The sequence below is a fragment of the Neophocaena asiaeorientalis genome, unplaced genomic scaffold, assembly GCF_003031525.2.
Source record: "Neophocaena asiaeorientalis asiaeorientalis breed wild unplaced genomic scaffold, Neophocaena_asiaeorientalis_V1.1 scaffold432, whole genome shotgun sequence".
In the NCBI taxonomy this organism is placed as follows: domain Eukaryota; kingdom Metazoa; phylum Chordata; class Mammalia; order Artiodactyla; family Phocoenidae; genus Neophocaena; species Neophocaena asiaeorientalis.
The window spans coordinates 2,110,806-2,133,634 of record NW_020174549.1 but is presented as its reverse complement, the minus strand read 5'-3'; the positions used below and the strand labels follow the sequence as shown (position 1 = coordinate 2,133,634).

Genomic DNA, 22,829 nt, shown 5'->3' with positions numbered 1-22,829 from the left:
ATCTACCAAGTATTTACACCAATGAAATTGGCAATCACTACAAACTGGAACTTTTTTCTTCCCAGAGAGCCAATTAAACATTTATTAGTACATGGCTACTTACAGGATTGTTGCAAAGGTTAAACGGGGTGATGGATGCAAAAGGCTTGAAACTGAGCAGGATCCTGTGAGCCTCCTGGGCACAAAAGCCTTTCTGTGTCCCGTTTCTTGTTTGTAGGAAATACACTTCATTCAGCCTCCATGACCTTCCCTGAGTTCCAAGGGGCAGGTTCAAATAGTTGCTAATCAGGGAAGGGAGGGGATGCGGAGACAAGGGAGGAGGAGTCAAGAAACAATAGTGCGAGGCTTCCCTGGTGGTGCAGTGGTTGAGAGTCCGCCTGCCGATGCGGGGGACGCGGGTTCATGCCCCCGTCCGTGCAGATCCCACATGCTGCGGAGCGGTTGGGCCCGTGAGCCATGGCCGCTGAGCCTGCGCGTCTGTGCTCCGCAACGGGAGAGGCCACAACAGTGAGAGACCCGCGTACCGCAAAAAACAAAAACAAACAAACAAAAAAAAAACAGTAGTGTGGCCTTGGGACGAGGTCCCGGTTCCCGCTCAAGGGATATATATAACAATATCTATGAGCTGTTTTGCAGATACAATAAGTCCCTTACATACGAATGAGTTCCGTTCCGAAAGTGTGTTCCTAAGTCCACTTTTGTTCATAAGTCCAACAAAGTTAGCCTTGGTACCCAACTAACACAACTGGCTTTAGAATACTGTACTGTAATAGGTTTATAATACTTTTCACACAAATAATACATAACAAACACAAAAATAAAGAAAACGTTTAATCTTACAGTACAGTACCTTGAAAATTAAAGTAGTACCAGCTACATCACCACTGCTTTTACGCTTGCTTCTGGTCATCCTGGGCTTGAAATAAAGATACCGTACTACTGTCCTCTATACAGTTCTGTAAAGTACACAAAAGCACAACCACTTGTAGAGGATGCACGCACGTGACAACGTACGCCAGACACGTGAACTAACTTACGTGATTGCACATGCGAACTCACGTTTGCGTCTTTGAAAGTTCACAACTTGAAGGTTCGTATGTAAGGGACTTACTGTACTGAAACCGCCACCAGGTGGAAGAAGTTTACTGCGTGCCCACAAGCATGCAGACCCCAGAGCAGCTGGAATCAGAAGGTTGATGATACTGGCTCCCAGTCACCTCACCACCAACCAGTCAGAAGAATGTCCACGAGCTGATCGCGCCCTCCTCTTTGAACCATTTACTATAAAACTCCTCACTACCCCCTCCAGGTCAGGACACACAGTTTTGAGGGCATTAGCCCACTGTGGCCCCCTCTGCCCAGCAAAGCAGTAAAGCAATTCTTTTCTACTTCATCCAAAACTGTCTCCAAGATTCCATTCAGTATCAGTGTACAGAGGCTGAATTTCGGCTACAGGCTTGGCATATTGCCTAGCATGTAATAAGTTTTTATACATGTAAGCATAGCTGTTTATAGGTGCTTTTATCCAATGACACATTTCTAATATAAGGTGATATACTGGAGAATTTTGTACTACAAACAATGACTCAGTTGGGAAGAGGCCTCTATGTATTTGGAGTGCACCAGGCCGATAAGACATTCATTTGTTTCTTGATTGCTGAGGTGGATCCCATCTTCCACAATCTCTGGAAAACTTTCTCACTGAGCTGGTATTACTTAGCCGTGCAGGGCCTCTGCTGTGAAGGACGCTGCCTAAGGAAAGTGCTCAGAGGAAGTGGAAAGGCCAAGCGAGAGAATGCAAATGACACAATCTCTGATAGCACAAGAGTTCCAACAATTTTTGCAGTGAGATTGCAATATGGAATTCAACCTGTAAAGCATTAGGAGAGAGATCAACAGAACACTACAATGTTTGCTGGAAATAAAAACACAAACGCATTCACGGTGGCCTTTGAAAACGTTGCAAGTATGTTTTGTCTTGGAGATCAGCTTACATTAGTTCTCGAATCTTTTCTTCCAGTTTTTTAGCATCAGTTCCACAAAGTTCAAAAATCTGTTCACAGATACACAAAGGTGAAATATTGATTGGTTCAAATATGGCAAAGATGAAGCTTTGAGGAATTTTGTTCCTGTTTATAAACTTATCCTCTACTCATTTCCATCATCTGCAAGATACTTTAAACGTACATTAAACACATTAAATTTCTGATGTTTTCATTATTTGGCACCTTTTCAAAATTGTTTATGCTAATCTTTTGCCAGATTTATATAATTCTCCACGATGTTCCTCTAAACTAAGATCTAAAACATATCACGTTGTTGGAAATGAGGAAACCCCATCACTGAAACGTCTCAGAGCGTTTATACACTGATCTTGAGGGCTTGTTAATTCATATACATGATCCCCCGAAATCAAATGGCTTGTGATTTCCCATGCCCTGACTTTAGCCCAGGTAATAGTAGTTTAATTCATTGATTCACAGAAGCACATTTTCTTTTCAAATTCTCACATCTCTGAATCAGGATGCATTTCACAGGGGATGGTATATTTTATTTGGAACACTTTTCAGTAGGAGATAAAATAAGCGTGCCTCTGTCAATGCACATCTTATGTTTGATGAAATATGGACGTTAGAGACCCTTAACTATTCATGGTCAGTTTAGTACCAGTTGTATGAGGTGGGTGGAGAGAAGGAAGAGTGTGGGTAAAATGAGGCTGAGATTGGGTGAAGACTTGAGTTTCCAGTGAGGGAGGTTTCAGCAGCCAGAAATGGTGTTAGGACATTGGGGGCAGGGGTTAGAAAAGTCTAGAACTAACTTCAGTGCTCAGTGTGCAGTAGAGAAGAAACCACGCCCACATCTAATGATTCTGCTTCCCCTTATAGCTGCATGGTGCCTGTGGGCATCAAGGTTCGTTCTATTCCTTGAAAGTAAACCCCACTCTTGTGCGTCTGTCTTGATCCCTTTTCACTTACCGGCTCGCTCAGGGATCCACTTCTATAACAGCAAATTGTTCTTTTCATTCTTGAGAATAGGGTTACCTAAGTGTGGGTGCAGAATTTCATGATTTATCTGGGTTGTCTGGTTTGTAGCCATCTCCTCTATAAATAGTTCTCTTGGCCTTGGCCACCAGCGGAGGAGGGTGTCAGAAAGGATCTGCAAAAGGCTCTTTCTTAAGAGTCAGTGGCAGCTGGCTGGCGCCTCTAGGGCATGAAGGGAGTTTCATACTCCTCTCAGGCTAGAGCAGGTACCAAGACAAGAAGTCCTGGCAATAACATAGGCAGGGCTTGGCCACCTGAATGACCAGACTTGGCTGGGGACAGGAAAAGGATGCTAAGCTTAGCCAACTGACCAAAGTACTGAACCCATTGCCAGGAAACTCCTGACCAAGGTGAGGCAAAGGAAGACTTGGCATCATCCTCCATGAGGCTGGAGGTTGGGAGCTTGGGCATACTTTTTTCGCTTGGGGGTATTAGGACTTTCTAGACAGCTCAGTCTGGTTGGAAAGGAACTTTGTCCCTTGTCTCTAACCAATGCTGGGGTGGAATACAGGGTGGGAGAGGCTTGGGGTTCACCCCAGTCTCAGTCTGTCTTTCTCCATGGGAGCTGGAAAGGTACTATGTTTGCAGTGGCTCCCGTTTATCCTTCCTTGTGCCCTCTGTCCAAGATTCCTCCTGAGCCTCTATCCTCTACTCCTCTGCTTCAGGAGTGGCTTGACTCCAGTGAAGGGCACACGTACTAGGTGAGAAGAAGAAAGGCACTGGCAAAGAAGGGATGAGAAGTTCCCAAGGTGTGTCTTTCCCCACGACCACTGCCATGTAATTCTAGACAGTCCTCCACACCCCCAGTGGTCTAGAAGATGATATTTTTGTCATTCTTATGGCAATAACTCTAGTGGATCTGATTATGACTCCTTATCTTAGGATCTCCCCCACTGCCAAAAAGCATTGTGGAGCCAAAGAGAGTTTGGGGGCCCCTAAAGATGGGCATCTCTCCTTGGAGGACACTGCCCTGCACAGAGGGGTGGCACAATCTATAAGTGTATTAGAAATAGGAAGGCACAGGCCTGAAGGGAGATTTCCAGGGAGGGATGATTTCCATGACCACGGGGTTGTGGCATGCCTGTGCTGTGACTTGGGCAGCCAGAAGCCACAAGTGCACTAAGAGCCTTGGCTACTGTTGAATGTGACTCCTCTTCCTTTTAGATACATTGAGCCTAGTACAGGGCACCATCACCCACCCTCGTACCTGAGCCAGGAAACTGAGGTCACTTAAAACATTCATATATATTCAGAACATCGCACACATGTCAGCATACAGTTTGGGGAGTTATTACAAAAGAGAGCCCACTTGCGTAACCACGTCCAGATCAAGATGCAGATAGAGCTTTAGTCCCTCGCTCCCAGTCATCACCCTGAGCCCAAAGCCAAACGCTGTTCTGGATTTTTCACCATCACTGAGCTTAGTCTGTTTCTGAACTTTTATAAATGGAATTCTACAGTATGTTGTGCGTATTCTTCCGTGTCTGGCTTCTTTCACTCGATGTGATGTTTCTGAGAGTTACCTGTGTAATGGCCATACATTCATTTTTCAGTGTCGTTTTTTAGTATTCTGTTGTACGACTATAACACAGTTTATCCATTTTGGCTATGACCAAGAGTGCTGCTAGGAACATCCTTTTCCACAACTTTGTGGGGACATCTCTGGGGGCAAATGAGCACCCATTCTTGTTGGGTTCTGTTGTCTACCTGAAAGGGGGATTACTGAGTTCAGCTTTGGTAGGAGATACCCAACAGTTTTTCGAAGTGATTGCATCAATGTACACTCCACCAGCAGGGGATGAGGGTTCTGGTTGTTCCACATGCTTGACAACACTTGGTATTGCCAGTCTTTTTCATGCTAGGCATTCGGGTGGCTTTAGGTGACATTAAATTTGTCTCTGAATTCCATGGATTTTTACCCCATCAACTTCCCTCTGGGTTTTAGTGACAGCTTACAAATTGGTTTCTCTTTCTCCAGTCTGTGCTCCTGAGGTCTCTTCTTCCCCTTGAAGCTCAAAAACACACATCCCATCATGCTTTCTTTGTGAAATTCTTGAGTGTTTCTCCATCATCATAAAATCCAAGCTTTTTTTTTTTTTTTTTTGCGGTACGCAGGCCTCTCACTGTTGTGGCCTCTCCCGTTGCGGAGCTCCACAGGCTCCGGACGCGCAGGCTCAGCGGCCATGGCTCACGGGCCCAGCCGCTCCGTGGCATGTGGGATCCTCCCGGACTGGGGCACGAACCCACGTGCCCTGCATCAGCAGGCAGACTCTCAACCACTGCGCCACCAGGGAAGCCCAAAATCCAAGCTTTTTACCAGAATTCCTCGACCTTGTCCTTTCTAGCTCCACTGTCACTCTCTACCGTAAACTCTGGAATCTAGCAACACTTTATAGTTGGATTTATTTATTCATTTAATAAATACTTAGTGCCTACCATGAGCCAGACATAGGTGAACAAAACAAGACAAAAGCCCCTCACGGAGCTCACATTCTAGTGATAATTTTACAATTTTATACTACTGATGTATATGATTATCAAATAATTCCTGACCCGTACCTGTGACATTTTTTAACTCTCTGTTTCTTCCCAGCTTTAAATCACTTGCTAATCTTAAGCATCCTTTAAGATTTAACTCCTGAAGACTTCCCTGAAGTCCTTCTCTGTCATCTCATAGTATCCACTATTCTAGTGCATTCCACGATTAAAGAGTTGATTTTGTTATCTGTCTTCCCCACTAGACCAAGGATGGGGACTGTACTTTATTTCCCCGCCCATAGTTTTAGTATCTAGCCCAGAACCTTACCCAGAGTAGGTGCTCTATTAATGGTGTTAGGCCTGAAATGAGTTGAACTATGCTGATTTCTGGTCACTGAGGTCCGGGTCCAAGACTCTGTGTTAAGTTTCGGGGATTAGGTGTTATCTATTTTATTCTTTCTTTGTCCAATTTGCCAAAGACAAATTGTGTCTCCCTGTCTAGCATGGGCCTTTGCATATAGGAGTTTAATAAAAGTAGTTAATAAATAAGGAGCAGCTTACTGATAAGAGCTTATTTTATAAGTAACTTTCTTCTGAAAGGATATATATGCAAGGCCGTTAACATACAATTTCTGCTCAAAATATTTTCTCATTTTAACCTGAATGTCTGGCTGTACCTCTCAAGCGCATGCTCCACTCTGAAGCATTAGGAAGCAGTGTTTACCTTGTTCTTCTCAATGCCTTCATTTTTCATGTATGGCTGCCACCCTAGCAATGACTGCTAATGAAAATTACAAGCTCCAGTTTGCAAAGACCAGTGGAATATGGAGTGGCTGTTCCAGCATTAGAGAACCAACTATAGCCAACAGTCAGTTAAAAAAAAACAACCCTGAAGTTTTATCATGGACATTTTCAAACATACACAAAAACAGAATAATAAAGTGAACCCCATCCTCTGATTACCCACCACCCAGGGGCAACCAGAGGCAGTTCTGTATGCCAAAGACATTCAAATCACCTACAAAGAGTTTATTCCTGCCGCTGGGAAAATGCAAAGGGGCTGGAGAGACAGTGACTTCTGAGAACATAAATTAAGGAGTCTGGCTAGTGATGTCCTCATAGAATAACTATAAAATGCGTTGGCCAGTTGACATGCAATTTAGTTGAGTCAACACTGAAGTTATGTTTGGACCAGCTGTATGAGAGCTCAACAATTTTCAGACCTCTGTAGTGAGTTAAAAACAACAACAGCAGCAACAAAATTCTCCAAGCTATAGCAACCATCACAACACGAACCAAAAAGCCCAAAAACCAACCCACACAAGATACTTCTTGGAGGATGGCTGTGGAAGTATATGTATGTTCAAGTTTATAATTTGAAATAGTATGATGTTCTTTTTCTTTAGGAAGGGTCTATTAAGACATTAAAACTGATGAATAAGATGAAAAGGATATGTCCAACAAGAGAACGTTTAAAAGTACCTCAACCTTCTGTTGAGAGGTGGACAGTGTTAATCACCGTTTGTTCCTATCTTGGCTTCCTTCTCTGACTCCATCCACACCCGTTCCGTCCCTAGAACCACCTGCATCACATTGCAGGTATTTGTACACCTCCTCTTTGACTTTCACAACACCCAGGGCAGACTCTGCAAATGCAAGGGGGTCAGTTAAGGTTTTTGGAGTTGAGCAAAATCCAACCAAGATGACACAGTCCCTTCGAAATAGTCTGTTTCAAACAGCTTGAATTTGTATGTACTTGCATTCCAGAAAAGAGCATATAAAGCAATCTGTTCACTCACTTTTCCCTAATCTATGCTGGCCTTTTTCTCAACTTGTTCCAGTTGTGAGACTTCAGTAACATACTAATTCACTTTCATTTTCCTGTAGCAGATTTAGAAACTGCTTATGCATCTGTTTCTTGGCACACTGGTAGCATAAATAAGGACTAAAGTGCTTTTTTCTTATATGTTAGGAGTTGACAAACTTTTTTTGTAAGGCGCCTGATAATACCCACTTTAGGTTTTGTAGGCCATATCGTTTCTGTCAAAACTACTCAAATCAACTCTCTATACTATCTGCAACTTTTACGTAAATCTAAGTTTTTTCTATATAAATCTATAAATTATATAATAACATTAAAAATATAGTCCACTTTTTATAATGATAATGCAGCCATAAACTTCCTTTTATAAAAAGAAAAAAAAGTCTACCCAAGTTGTTAGGGGACCCACTGACCAAAACCGTCCGTCCTGGCCAGGCACGACAGTAACCACTTGCATGAGTTATCTTACAACAGGAGGTCCTGGTAAGGAACGTGGAACTAACAAGCTACCACCAACTGGAAGAATTCGGGAAGGTCGAAAGGAGAGAGGAGACGCCAGTCTATATGTGCCACCAACCTTCCAGAATCCTTCTCACTGGAATCCATCTTGGCTGAGCGATGTGCACATCACCAGGAAGGACCCTGAGTCAGAATGATTGGCCAGAGACAACCCGGAAACTAACCCCATTACCATAAAGCCTGAGACTGTGAGCCACGTGGCAGAGCAGTTCTCCTGGGTACCCTTACCCTGCCGCTGTCCACCCGGGTTCCCGTTCCCAATAAAGTCTCTGGCTTTGTCAGCACGTGTGTCTCCTTGGACAATTCATTTCCGAGCGTTAGACAAGAGCCCACTCTTGGGCCCTGGAAGGGGTCTCCCTTCCTGCGACAAAACCAGCTATTGTAGTTCGAAGGCAGCTGCAGGTAAGTAGTTAAACAAATGGGCATGGCAGTGTCCCAGTAAAACTGAGAGTCAGATTTGGCCCCGGGGCCATAGTTTGCCAACCCTTATTCTATGCCATCAACTGAAGCTGCCTGAGAGTTAGTCACTCAGGACCATGTGGCTTTCTGTTGAAGGGAATAAGAGGCATGAGTCTGATGTTGTGGGAATTCATCTCAAGCTACACTGAGAATAGGACAAGTGATTTTGGACTCTGGCCAGGTTAGATGTCATCCTGCCCATAACTGGAAGTGTGGGATGGAATTTTGTTCTTCGGGATAAAAATACTTTTGGAGCCATTCCTTTCAATGGCATATACTCTAGTTCTCATGCCTCCATTAGATCATCTGCTTAACTGTCTATTATTGGGAAAATATACCTGTTTCCTATATCCCTTCACTTCTCCCCAAGTTCAAAGGTGAGCTTATCAGCTGAGCCTAGACAAAGGCATGAGCTCATGCCTATCCTCCTCTCCCTTTTTGGGAGTGTTTGCTCAAGGGACAGGTCTGTCCTTCTGCAAAGCACATTTGAAGTGAGTCTAACATCTGCCTTCTAAAGATAGCTCTGGAAAGCTATGACCCTCTGTCCTCCCTTTTTGGGGCTAAATAGTTATGAAAAGCAGCAGTATCTCCTCCACCTGGGTGGGGAAGTTTGTCCTCTGCAGCCCCAGATTCTACCGTAGCGGGGGTGGTCATCTCAAGGTCTAGGCTACAAGTGGGAAATCTTTTGACATGGATCCAAGCCATGTTCTTCAATTACCACAATTTAGCACTACTGCTACATTTTTTTTTTTTTTTTTGCAGTTCGCGGGCCTCTCACTGTTGTGGCCTTTCCCGTTGCAGAGCACAGGCTCTGGATGCGCAGGCTCAGCGGCCATGGCTCACGGGCCCAGCTGCTCCATGGCATGTGGGATCTTCCCGGACCTGGGCACGAACCCATGTCCCCTGCATCGGCAGGCGGACTCTCAACCACTGTGCCACCAGGGAAGCCCTACTGCTGCTTTTAATAAAGGTGACATTTTGATTTTCCACATGAATTCATGTGAGAAAAAAGTTAATGTAGCAGGTGTGGTTGCTTACTCCTGGCGTGTCTCCAAGAGAACCACAATTGATCCTTCACCAACCCGTGGGTAATGTGGTCCTCCAAGTGTTCCTCGTGTTAGTGATGGATGATTTGGTGACATGTATCTGGAGCAATGGACTATGCCATTGCTGGCTTGCCAAGTTGTTTTGCATAAACGTCAATAATGATGATGTGCACCTAGTTTTATTGTTGGGGTCCTGAGTTTCCATTGTCATGGCTGGTTGTGTAGCTATGGTTGCTCAGCAAGATGTATCTATGTGACCAGTCCCCACATAAAAAAACTCAGACCCAGAGAATCAAAAAGGCATCCCTAGGCAGAGGCATTCCACACATGTCCCTGAAGTTCACTGCCAGGGAGAACACTCTCCTAAGTATCCCTGGACAAGGAAGGACATCAGAATTCTGTGCTGGACCTTTCTAGACTCCAACAACACCCTTCTTTCTTCCCTGCTGCTTTAACTCTGTGTTTATTGCTGTAATAAATCTTAGCTATGAATATAACATGCTGCTGAGTCTTGTTAATCCTTCTGTGAATCACTGAATGAAACACTCCTTTAGTTCAACAATTTAAAATTCAGAGAAGAACAGGGCTGGGACTAGGGTGGAAAATTTAAGGGATGCCAAAAACTTAATAATTACGATAAATAATATCTTAATAAATATTTGTAAAAGTATTAACATTTAATGCAAAAAACCCATGATAAACGAAACATCAAAAATTCAAATAGGGCTTCCCTGGTGGCGCAGTGGTTGGGAGTCCGCCTGCCGATGCAGGGGACGCGGGTTCGTGCCCTGGTCCGGGAAGATCCCACATGCCGCGGAGCGGCTGGGCCCATGAGCCATGGTCACTGGGCCTGTGCTCCACAGCGGGAGAGGCCACAGCGGTGAGAGGCCTGTGTACAGAAAAAAAAAAAAAAAAAATTCAAATAAAGACAGGTTTCCACCCTACACCTGCAATATCTTGCCTCACTTGCCTCACCCAAATCCCTGCCCTGGAGAAAAGAGGTACACAAGTAATTACTGCCTGTACGTTGCTAAAGCTGAGAGCTGCATCTTTAGCTATGGTGCTAAAGGTTGCTAAATGGTGATAAATAGTTGCTGTACTTCTCTGACTTTCCCTTCATGTCACTCAGTTCTTGCCTCCTCCAGTCAATTAATCTCTGATAATGTATCAGCTACTTATGGGGCTGATATGTAACCCCTCTTGGGGATCTGCACCCCTCAGAGCCCTGAAGACTATATGAGAATTCTTTTCTTTTCCTCCTCATGCAGAAGCCCTCTGTAACTAAAACAATCCATTAAGGTTGAATACCATTGGTAGGTAACTCCTGAATGCTAAGATAACTTAGCTTAAATGCATACTATGGTTACTCAAAAGAGCTTTAGAGGTCTCTGGCAACCTTCATTTCTAAATTTCTATTTACCCATACATTTTCAGGAAGATAGGTGCACAGTTAGATCCTGGGGCTCTAATAATAGCTACATTTTATAGTATGTACAAAGACTAGTGCTGGGTACTTTATTTACATCATCACAAATTTTTATGACAATAGTTCAAAGACACATGATACTGTCTCTATTTCACAAAGAATGAAACTGAGCCTTAAGGTGGTTAAGACACATTCCCAAGGTCCCCCACTAATAAGAAGCAGACCTGGAATTCAACCTACAATCATCTGGCTCCAGAGATGGCAAAAGCCAGCCGCAGACAGTCTTTTGCGGGTGTGTGTGTGTGTGTGTGTGTGTCAAACACTGTTTTTTAATGCACTTGAACAGTGAGCATTTGGGAGGGTGATTCTCCAGGGACCACCATCCTCCTCACTTCCTACTGTGTCACCTATTGCCCCCGCCTGGCCCTTGAAGACACTGCATACGGGACCTCTGCTTCCAAGCCTGTCCTCTTTCTAGCACTTGATGGTGTCACCTACTTTGGATTCTTTTTATCGCTGTACCAACTTCAAGGAGGGTGCTTGCTGGAAATGACTTCCATGACCTCAGCTGGAGCCCTGCGATTCATACACATAAAAGGGCAAGAGCTTCTTCTCACTCCATATGAGAGCTCAGTTCTTCCGAATTATTCATTTTTGAATAACTCATGTATTAGCATCTATGTACTCATATCCCATCACTGCCATCTTTCCTAACTGCTTTAGGAAACCATCTTACGCTCATATCAAAAAATGAAAAGAGGGAGGCAACTTTTGAGAGTTGGCCCATATTTAAGCAGTTGGCCAAGACTTGCTAAATCTTTTTTAGTCTTCCTTTCCTCCACATAGACGTACCAACTTTAGCTAGAAGTAACGTAATGCACATAGAGGATCTGCTGATGGGCTTCAGAGGCTCATTGAATACCCTAGGCATTACATGCACATTTCAGTTTATACGTATATTTTTCTAGAGAGAGAGAGAGTTTATAGTCTCCACTGGATTTTAAGAGGGTCTACAGATTTTAAGAGGGCCTATAAACCAAATTTATGAACTACTCATAATAGCATATAGTGTATTATTCTGGTTACAAAAATCAGCCAAGGTTTTGGATGCCCCACCTGACAGACACCACAGGAATGCACATTTTGTTTTCTTTTTCTTTTGTTTTCTTTTTTTAACCACAATGAATCTTACTGGAACATGTTGTGATGTCCTAGATGAAAACACTAAGGAATACAGCAGGAAGGAACAAACTCACCTTATTTATTACCTAGAATTTGTTTTGGCTGTCCTTTGCCCTAAAACTGTGAAATAATTATAGCTGTTGTTTATAGCGCATCCCAGCCAGATGTTCATCTAACCTCTGCATGAAAACTTCCAGCACCAGGGAAGGCCCATCATCCACCATGACCCTAGGTCATGATTATGTAGCTTCATTTGTTTTAGGTGTTTACTTTTGTTTATAGTCTATGTATTTTGCGAATATTTGAAATGAGCTAGACTCAAGGCCAAGATAAAATAACAGAACCATTAAAGGATGATCCAGTGTGGAGACGGCAGTTAGGAAATGCCAGGAAACTGCAGGTAAGGGGGCTATTGTATTTGAGTAGAGGAGGTAATCCTGAGATTTTTGGCAGCGATGGAAACAGAAACCCAAGGGATTCCCTAAGTCTTCTGATCTAATGAGAGGAAGCTGATCACATTTGCAAGGGAGGCAAACATTCTCCTAACTAACTCTATGTTCTATAAGGAACTATCATAAGGCTTTTTAGACAGTGTACATTTTAAAAGGCATTAATGGACAGTGGCTTGTTGCCAGATGTTTTACCATAAATGTAGACATTTCTTATAACATTACTCCATCGAAGCTAGATTCTAGGGTATTTTTAATACTAGATAAATAGTATTTAACTGCTTCAATAAGCCAATTTTCAGTTGTGCCATCCCAGAAGAAAGAGAGGAGCACATTTATAGAAGTGCTCTCAAAGAAGTGTATTTAACTTTTCTCTATTCCCAGGGAAACAGTGAACGTCACTGGCAGCCTTCATAGTCAATTCTATTGAGAGAGGAGGGAAATTCACAGGGACTAGTCTTTTGGCTTGGCCACCCCAAACTTCCTCTGGTTCCAATGATTTTCCAGTGCAAACCACTAACAGGTAGAGCCTGAGGGGAATTTCAGAGGTCTCATAGTTTGCCTGCAGCTCTGGATGTAATGGTTAGAAATGGGGACCTTGCAGAAGCCGTACAGGGCTGTTCAGTTACCCAATTCTGGGGGTGGAATCCAAAGAGGTAAAAGATTTGTAATACTGTGTCTTTATTACCTCTCCCACCTCCTTTTTTTGTGCCTTTGTCTTTTGCACTGAAGATTGATATTCTTTGTCAAATGGAACAACCATTACAAATCTTTTCCACAGGTTTTCAAATGATATCTAAATTGATCCAGGTATGAATCCTTCTGGAGATATGATTACATATAACTACAAATGAAATTTAGAAGTAGACTCATTTGATATTATGACATAAATAATCTCAAGTTTTCTTTTTTTAAAAAAAAAATAACTCTATAACCGCCATGCTAAGTTAACGCTATTCAATGAAAAATTCCATTCTCAAGAAAATTTCTTGGGACATGGATATCCATGTTATACTTAGAGGCTTGCTGGATGACTCTGGAATTAGACTACAGGGAGGTAGATCAGTTTAATGGCCATTGTCATCAATTCAGTTGATTTTATTTTCCATTAGCTAGTTGGCATAAAATTCAAATTTGAGATTCTTAATGATCCCTAGAATACAGGCATTGTATTACATTAATTCAAAAGGATCCATACCCTGTAGACACAAGTTAAGAAATACTTGATTATAGGAGGTCTCTCCACCTACAAGTGAGGGCTCTTACACCTCCAGAGAGAACCGAGACTAAGCAGGACCAAGCCTTATATCAAAAGCATAGCTATGGATTTGCTCGAGAGCCTAGACACATAATCAACTGAGAACACAAAGTTTTGTTTCATAAAACAGAGAACAACCTTTGAGCCATTAAGCAATATCTTCTGCAGAAAGGATGAAACCAGAAGCTATTCTGAGCTGGACAGAAACTTCTTCTGAGTCAGATTAATACGAGGACAAAATCGGAAGGGGAGGCAAAGCTGCGGGGGGATGCAGGGGAAAGACAGAAGGCTTCACTTGTTTGCTCATTCATTCATTTGTTCACTCCCTCATTAGTCAAACACAAAATAAATATTTTCTATTGACGGGGGATTCTCCTAGGCCCTGGGGTTTCAAATCAGACATGAACAACTCCAAGTGCTTAGAAGAATATGAGAAAACTACATGAAGTTAAGATCTGAGTCAAACAAAAATGGGCTTGGAAAGGTAGATTGGATCAAAATTAGGGAGAAATTTTAAAGTCAGACTTGAATACAAGGGTCTAGTCTTGATTCTGAAGGCAATGAAGGGGGACAGGTATCAACTTTTAAATAAGGGAATGACATATACGGAGCAAGGATTTATTTGGAAAAGAGAACAAAGCTTTGGCGTGAACTTGGGGGTGAGGAGGGCTATTGTTTAAGTTAAAGGTATTCACAGCTAGAACTAGAAGTGGGGGTGAAATTACTAAGGGAGAGAGGTAAAATGGAAAAAGGACAGAGCCTTGGGAAACACTTATATTTGAGAACGGCAGGAGACAAAGAAGCCAGAAGAACTTGGGGATGAATCAGCAATAGAAGCCAAAAAAGGAGGAAGTTTCCAGAATAGAGAAGCTGATTAGTTAATGACACTTGTGTAATCAAGGAAGAGCAGGATTGAGAAATGGCTTTTTAAACTAGGTGCTGGAAGGTTCTTGGTAACTTTCAAGAGTGGGTGAGGGAATGAGTACAAAATGAGAATTGGAAGCAGTAAATATATCCAATTTCAGGAATTAGATCACAAAATAAAAGAGAGCAGGGCTTCCCTGGTGGCACAGTGGTTGAGAGTCCGCCTGCCGATGCAGGGGACACGGGTTCGTGCCCTGGTCCAGGAAGATCCCACATGCCACGGAGCAGCTGGGCCCGTAAGCCATGGCCGCTGAGCCTGCGCATCCAGAGCCTGTGCTCCACAACGGGAGAGGCCACAACAGTGAGAGAGGCCTGTGTACCGAAAAAAAGTAAAATAAAATAAAATAAAATAAATAAAAGAGAGCAGTCTGAGAGAACATCAGATACATTCATTAGAAATGTTTTGGTTGCAACAAGCCTCTTAGACAGCCTCATCCACCAGAGGACAGACAGCAGAAGCAAGAAGAACTACAGTCCTGCAGCCTGTGGAACAAAAACCACATTCACAGAAAAACAGACAAGATGAAAAGGCAGAGGGCTATGTACCATATGAAGGAACAAGATAAAACCCCAGAAAAACAACAAAATGAAGTGGAGATAGGCAACCTTCCAGGAAAAGAATTCAGAATAATGATAGTGAAGATGATCCAGGACCTCAGAAAAACAATGGAGGCAAAGATGAAGAAGATGCAAGAAATGTTTAACAAAGACCTAGACGAATTAAAGAACAAACAGAGATGAACAATACAATAACTGAAATGAAAACTACACTAGAAGGAATTAATAGCAGAATAACTGAGGCAGAAGAACGAATAAGTGATCTGGAAGATGGAATGGTGGAATTCACTGCTGCAGAACAGAATAAAGAAAAAAGAATGAAAAGAAATGAAGACAGCCTGAAAGACCTCTGGGACAACATTAAACGCAACAACATTCACATTACAGGGGTCCCAGAAGGAGATAAGAGAGAGAGAGGACCAGAGAAAATATTTGAAGACATTATAGCAGAAAACTTCCTTAACATGGGAAAGGAAATAGCCACCCAAGTCGAGGAAGCACAGTGAGTCCCATACAGGATAAACCCAAGGAGAAACACGCCAAGACACATAGTAATCAAATTAGCAACGATTAAAGACAAAGAAAAATTATTGAAAGCAGCAAGGGGAAAATGACAAATAACATACAAGGGAACTCCCATAAGGTTAACAGTTGATTTCTCAGCAGAAACTCTACAAGCCAGAAGGGAGTGGCATGATACACTTAAAGAGTGAAAGGGAAGAACCTACAACCAAGATTACTCAACCTGGCAAGGATCTCATTCAGATTCTATGGAGAAATCAAAAGCTTTACAGACAGGCAAAAGCTAAGAGAATTCAGCACCACCAAACCAGCTCTACAACAAATGCTAAAGGCACTTCTCTAAGTGGGAAACACAAGAGAAGAAAAGGACCTACAAAAACCAACCCAAAACAATTAAGAAAATGGTCTTAGAAACATACATATCGAGTACTACCTTAAACGTGAACGGATTAAATGCTCCAACCAAAAGACACAGGCCTGCTGAATGGATACGAAAACAAGACCCATATATATGCTGTCTACAAGAGACCCACTTCAGACCTAGGGACACATACAGACCAAAAGTGAGGGGATAGAAAAAGATATTCCATGCAAAGGGAAATCAAAAGAAAGCTGGAGTAGCTATACTCATAACACATAAAATAGACTTTAAAACAAAGAATGTTACAAGAGACAAGGACACTACATAATGATCAAGGGATCAAACCAAGAAGAAGATATAACAATTATAAATATATATGCACCCAACATAGGAGCACCTCAATACATAAGGCAACTGCTAACAGCTGTAAAAGAGGAAATCGACAGTAACACAATAATAGTGGGGGACTTTAACACCTCATATACACCAATGGACTGATCACCTAAAATGAAAATAAATAAGGAAACAGAAGCTTTAAATGACACAGTAGACCAGATAGATTTAATTATATTTATAGGACATTTCATCCAAAACCAGCAGATTACACTTTCCTCTCAAGTGCGCATGAAACATTCTCCAGGAGAGATCACATCTTGGGTCACAAATCAAGCCTCAGTAAATTTAAGAAAACTGAAATCATATCAAGCATCTTTGCTGACCACAACACTATGAGATTAGAAACGAATTACAGGGGGAAAAAAGTAAAAAACACAAACAAATGGAGGCTAAACGCTACGTTACTAAATAACCAACAGACCACTGAAGAAATCAAAGAGGAAATAAAAAAATACCTAGAGACAAATGACAATGAAAACATGACAATCCAAACCCTGTGGGATGCAGCAAAAGCAGTTCTAAGAGGAAAGTTTATAGCTATACAAGCCTACATCAAGAAACAAGAAAAATCTCAGATAAGTAATCTAACCTTACACCTAAAGGAACTAGAGAAAGAAGAACAAACAGAACCCAAAGTTAGCAGAAGGAAAGAAAACATAAAGATCAGAGCAGAAATAAATGAAACAGAAACAAAGAAAACAATAGCAAAGATCAATAAAACTAAAAGCTGGTTCTTTGAGAAGATAAACAAAATTCTTAGAAGAATTTTATTCTTACAAGATAAACAATTAGCCAGACTCATCAAGAAAAAGAGGGAGAAGACTCAAATCAATAAAATTAGAAATGAAAAAGGAGAAGTTACAACAGACACCACAGATATACAAAGCATCCTAAGAGACTACCAAAAGGAACTCTATGCCAATAAAATGGACAACCTGGAAAAAATGGACAAATTCTTAGAAAGGTATAATCTTCCAAGACTGAAACAGAAAGAAATATAAAATATGAACAGACCAATCACAAGTAATGGAATTGAAACTATGAATAAAAATCTTCCAACAAACAAAAGTCCACGACCAGATGGCTTCACAGGTGAATTCTATCAAATATTTAGAGAAGAGCTAACACGCATCCTTCTCAAACTCTTCCAAAAAATTGCAGAGGAAGGAACACTCCCAAACTTATTCTATGAGGCCATCATCACCCTGATACCAAAACCAGACAAAGACACTACAAAAAAAGAAAATTACAGACCAATATCACTGATGAATATAGATGCAAAAATCTTCAACAAAATACTGGCAAACAGAATCCAACAACACATTAATAGGATCATACACCATGATCAAGTGGGATTTATCCCAGGGATGCAAGGATTCTTCAATATATGTAAATCAATCAATTTGATACACCATATTAACAAACTGAAGAAGAAAAACCATATGATCATCTCAATAGATGCAGAAAAAGCTTTTGACAAAATTCAACACCCATTTATGATAAAAACTCTCCAGAAAGTGGGCATAGAGGGAACCTACCTCAACATAATAAAGGCCATATACAACAAACCCACAGCAAACATCACTCTCAATGGTGAAAATCTGAAGGCATTTCCTCTAAGATCAGGAACAAGACAAGAATGTCCACTCTCACCACTATTATTCAACATAGTTTTGGAAGTCCTGGCCTCAGCAATCAGAGAAGAAAAAGAAATAAAAGGAATACAAATTGTAAAAGAAGTAAAACTGTCACTGTTTGCAGATGACATGATACTATACATAGAGAATCCTAAAGACGCCACCAGAAAACTACTAGAGCTAATCAATGCATTTGGTAAAGTTGCAGGATACAAAATTAATGCACAGAAATCTCTGGCATTTCTATACACTAATGATGAAATATCTGAAAGAGAAATTAAGGAAACACTCCCAATTACCATTGCAACAAAAAGAATAAAATACCTAGGAATAAACCTACCTAGGGAGACAAAAGACCTGTATGCAGAAAACTATAAGACACTGATGAAAGAAATTAAAGATGATACCAACAGATGGAGAGATATACCATGTTCTTGGATTGGAAGAATCAATACTGTGAAAATGACTATACTACCCAAAGCAATCTACAGATTGAATGCAATCCCTATCAAATTACCAATGGTATTTTTTATGGAACTAGGACAAAAAATCTAAAAATTTATATGGAGACACAGAAGACCCCGGATAGCCAAAGCAGTATTGAGGGAAAAAACCGGAGCTGGAGGAATCAGACTCCCTGACTTCAGACTATACTACAAAGCTACAGTAATCAAGATAATATGGTACTGGCATAAAAACAGAAACATAGGTCAATGGAACAAGATAGAAAGCCCAGAGGTAAACTCACGCACCTACGGTAAACTAATCTTGACAAAGAAGGCAAGGATATACAATGGAGAAAAGACAGCCTCTTCAATAAGTGGTGCTGGGAAAACTGGACAGCTACATATAAAAGAATGAAATTAGAACACTCCCTAACACCATATACTAAAATAAAATCAAAATGGATTCGAGACGTAAATGTAAGACTGGGCACTATAAAACTCTTAGCAGAAAACATAGGAAGAACACTCTTTGACATAAATCACAGCAAAATCTTTTTTGATCCACCTCCTAGAGAAATGGAAATGAAAACAAAAATCAACAAATGGGACCTAATGAAACTTAAAAGCTTTTGCACAGCAAAGGAAACCATAAACAAGACGAAAAGACAACCCTTAGAATGGGCGAAAATATTTGCAAACGAATCAACGGACAAAGGATTAATCTCCAAAATTTATATACAGCTCATGCAGCTCGATATTCAAAGAACAAACAACCCAATCCAAAAACGGGCAGAAGACCTAAGTAGACATTTCTCCAAAGAAGATATACAGATGGCCAAGAAGCACATGAAAAGCTGCTCAACATCACTAATTATTAGAGAAATGCAAATCAAAACTACAATAAGGTATCACCTCACACCGGTTAGAATGGGCTTCATCAGAAAATCTACAAACAACAAATGCTGGAGAGGGTGTGGAGAAAAGGGAACCCTCTTGCACCGTTGGTGGGAATGTAAAGTGATACAGCCACTATGGAGAACAGTATGGAGGTTCCTTAAAAAACTAAAAATAGAATTACCATATGATCCAGCAATCCCACTACTGGGCATATACCCAGAGGAAACCACAATTCAAAAAGACACACGCACTCCAGTGTTCACTGCAGCTCTATTTGCAGTAGGCATGTCATGGAAGCAACCTAAATGCCCATCGACAGATGAATGGATAAAGAAGTTGTGGCTCATATTACAATGGAATATTACTCAGCCATAAAAAGGAATGAAAGTGGGTCATTTGTAGAGATGTGGATGGATCTAGAGACTGTCATACAGAGTGAAGTAAGTCAGAAAGAGAAAAACAAATATCGTATATTAATGCATATATGTGGAACCTAGGGAAATAGTACAAATGAACTGGATTTCAGGGTAGAAATTGAGACACAGATGTAGAGAACAAATGTGTGGACACCAAGGGGGGGAAAGCTGCGGGGGGGTCGTGGTGGTGGTGGTGTGATGAATTGGGCAATTGGGGTTGACATGTATACACTGATGTGTATAAAATTGATGACTAATAAGAAACTGCTGTAAAAAAAAAAAAAAAAAAGTGCTTTGTACCAGAATGATTACTGTGTGTTGTAGGGGGAGGAGGCTACTTGATAATTTTATGTTGTTTTCCATAATTCCTTGGAATTTTCTTTCTAAAATAGATGAATTTCCTTTAGGAATTCCAGAAAGCCTTTAGAGAAATATTCTTAAAATTGTTTGCTTTACAAATGTATGTTATTATTTTATTGAGAAATAAGATTAAAATCATCTTTCTGATTTTAAGAAAAAAAAAAGAAATGTTTTGGTTGCAAAAGACAGAAAAAGCAACCCAAAGTTTACATAACTGCAGAATTTATGGGGGGTAGTTCAGGTTTCAGGCATGGATAGATTCAGGGTTCAATCAATGCCATGGGCACCTGTTGGCCTGACTCTGCTTTCCTCTATATGGAGCTTTCATTTTTAGGTTCCCTATGGTGGCAAGCCAGCTATGTAATAGCTTCAGCATCATATCTTTCCAAGTTCAAGTTTAGTACATTCAAAAGAAGAGGCTTTTACCTAGCTGCTTAAGCAAAGCTCTGGAATTAGCTCTGGTTGGGCTTGGATTGGCTTGAATGTAATGAAGGGTCCATTCTTGATGGGGATGGAGTTCACTGATTTGTCTAGACCTAGAGATAGAGCCCTAGGAAGTACATGGACTAAGAACTAGAAAGGGCTTGGTTCCCTGGAGGAAAATCAGAGAACTACTAATAGGGAATGGTAGCTGGGTGGCAAAAACAACAAGGGTCCAAACACCAGGTTTGAAAAAGGATCAATGAAGAATATAGGCCTGGCACAGAAGGGAGGGATGCAATCAAGAGATGGATGGAATTGACTTCAAACGAGGAAGCATCTTCATTTCTCGGATGGAAGAGAAGGAGAAGATAATAAAAGATGACACACAAACCATTTGACCATGTAGGTGGAGGTAGTTAAAAATACATATGTTGGAGACCTTCAAGATGGCGGAAGAGTAAGATGTGGAGAGCACCTTCCTCCCCACAAATACATCAGAAATCCATCTACATGTGGAACAACTCCTACAGAACACCTACTGAAGGCTGGCAGAAGACCTCAGACTTCCCAAAATGCAAGAAACTCCCCACATACATGGGTAGGGCAAAAGAAAAAAGAAAAAACAAAGACAAAAGAATAGGGACGGGACCTGCACCTCGGGGAGGGAGCTGTGAAGGAGGAAAAGTTTCCACACACTAGGAAGCCCCTTCACTAGAGGAGATGGGGGTGGCAGGGGGGAAGCTTCGGAGCCACGGAGGAGAGCGCAGCAACCGGGGTACAGAGGGCAAAGTGGAGAGATTCCCGCACAGAGATCAGTGCCGACCAGCACTCACCAGCCCGAGGGGCTTGTCTGCTCCCCCGCCGGGGTGGGCGGGGGCTGGGAGCTGAGGCTCGGGCTTCGGAGGTCAGACCCCGGGGAGAGGACTGGGGTTGGCTGTGTGAACACTGCCTGAAAGGGCTAGTGCACAACGGCTAGCCGGGAGGGAGTCCAGGAAAAAGTCCGGAGCTGCCTAAGAGGCAAGAGACCATTGTTTCAGTGTGCCTGAGGAGAGGGGATTCAGAGCACCGCTTAAAGGAGCTCCAGAGACGGGTGTGAGCCACGGCTATCAGCACAGACCCCAGAGACGGGCATGAGACACTAAGGCTGCTGCAGCAGCCACCAAGAAGCCTGTGTGCAGCACAGGTCACTATCCACACCTCCCCTCCCAGGAGCCTGTGCAGCCCGCCACTGCCAGGGTCCCGTGATCCAGGGACAACTTCCCCGGGAGAACACACGGCGCCTCAGGCTGGTGCAACGTCACGCTGGCCTCTGCCGCCACAGGCTCGCCCCACACTCCGTACCCCTCCCTCCCCGCGGCCTGAGAGAGCCAGAGCCCCCGAATCAGCTGCTCCTTTAACCCCGTCCTGTCTGAGCAAAGAACAGATGCACTCAGGGGACCTATACGCAGAGGTGGGGTCAAATCCAGTGCTGGACCCCAGGAGCTGTGCAAACAGAGGAGAAAGGGAAATCTCTCCCAGCAGCCTCAGGAGCAGCGGATTAAATCTCCACAATCAACGTGATGTACCCTGCATCTGTGGAATATCTGAATAGACAACGAATCATCCCAAATTGATGCAGTGGACTTTGGGAGCAATGATATAGATATATTTTTCCTTTTTCTCTTTTTGTGAGGGTGTATGTGTATGCTTCTTTGTGTGATTTTGCCTGTATAGCTTTGCTTTTACCATTTGTCCTAGGGTTCTGTCTGTCAGTTCTTTGTTTTTCTTTAGTATAGTTTTTAGCGCTTGTTATCATTGGTGGATTTGTTTTTGGTTTGGTTGCTCTCTCTTTCCTTTTTTTTTTTTCTTCTTTTTTTAATTACTTTTTAACTATTTATTTTTAATAATTATTTTTTATTTTAATAACTTTATTTTATTTTATTATTTTCTTTCTTTCTTTTTTTCCCCTTTCTTCTGAACCCTGTGGCTGACAGGGTCTTGGTGCTCCAGCCGGGTGTCAGGCCTGTGCCTCTGAGGTGGGAGAGCCGAGTTCAGGACACTGATGCACCAGAGACCTCCCAGTTCCACGTAATATCAAGTGGTGAAAGCTCTCCCAGAGATCTCTATCTCAATGCTAAGACACAGCTCCACTCAACGACCAGCAAGCTACAGTGCTGGACACCCATGCCAAACAACTAGCAAGACAGGAACACAACCCCACCCATTAGCA

The 22,829-nt window shown here is 42.1% G+C and overlaps 1 protein-coding gene across 1 annotated transcript in view; it reads right to left on the bottom strand.

Moving 5' to 3' along the window:
* Nucleotides 1-1,949: 1,949 nt before the first annotated feature.
* The window catches only part of TXNDC8 (thioredoxin domain containing 8), a 37,178-nt gene continuing 16,298 nt past the window's right edge, over nucleotides 1,950-22,829 (bottom strand). Inside the window, exon 5 of the mRNA XM_024757297.1 lies at nucleotides 1,950-2,053. Coding sequence (XP_024613065.1) covers nucleotides 1,991-2,053 — 63 coding nt within the window. The 3' untranslated portion in view covers nucleotides 1,950-1,990. The remainder of the gene's footprint in view (nucleotides 2,054-22,829) is intronic.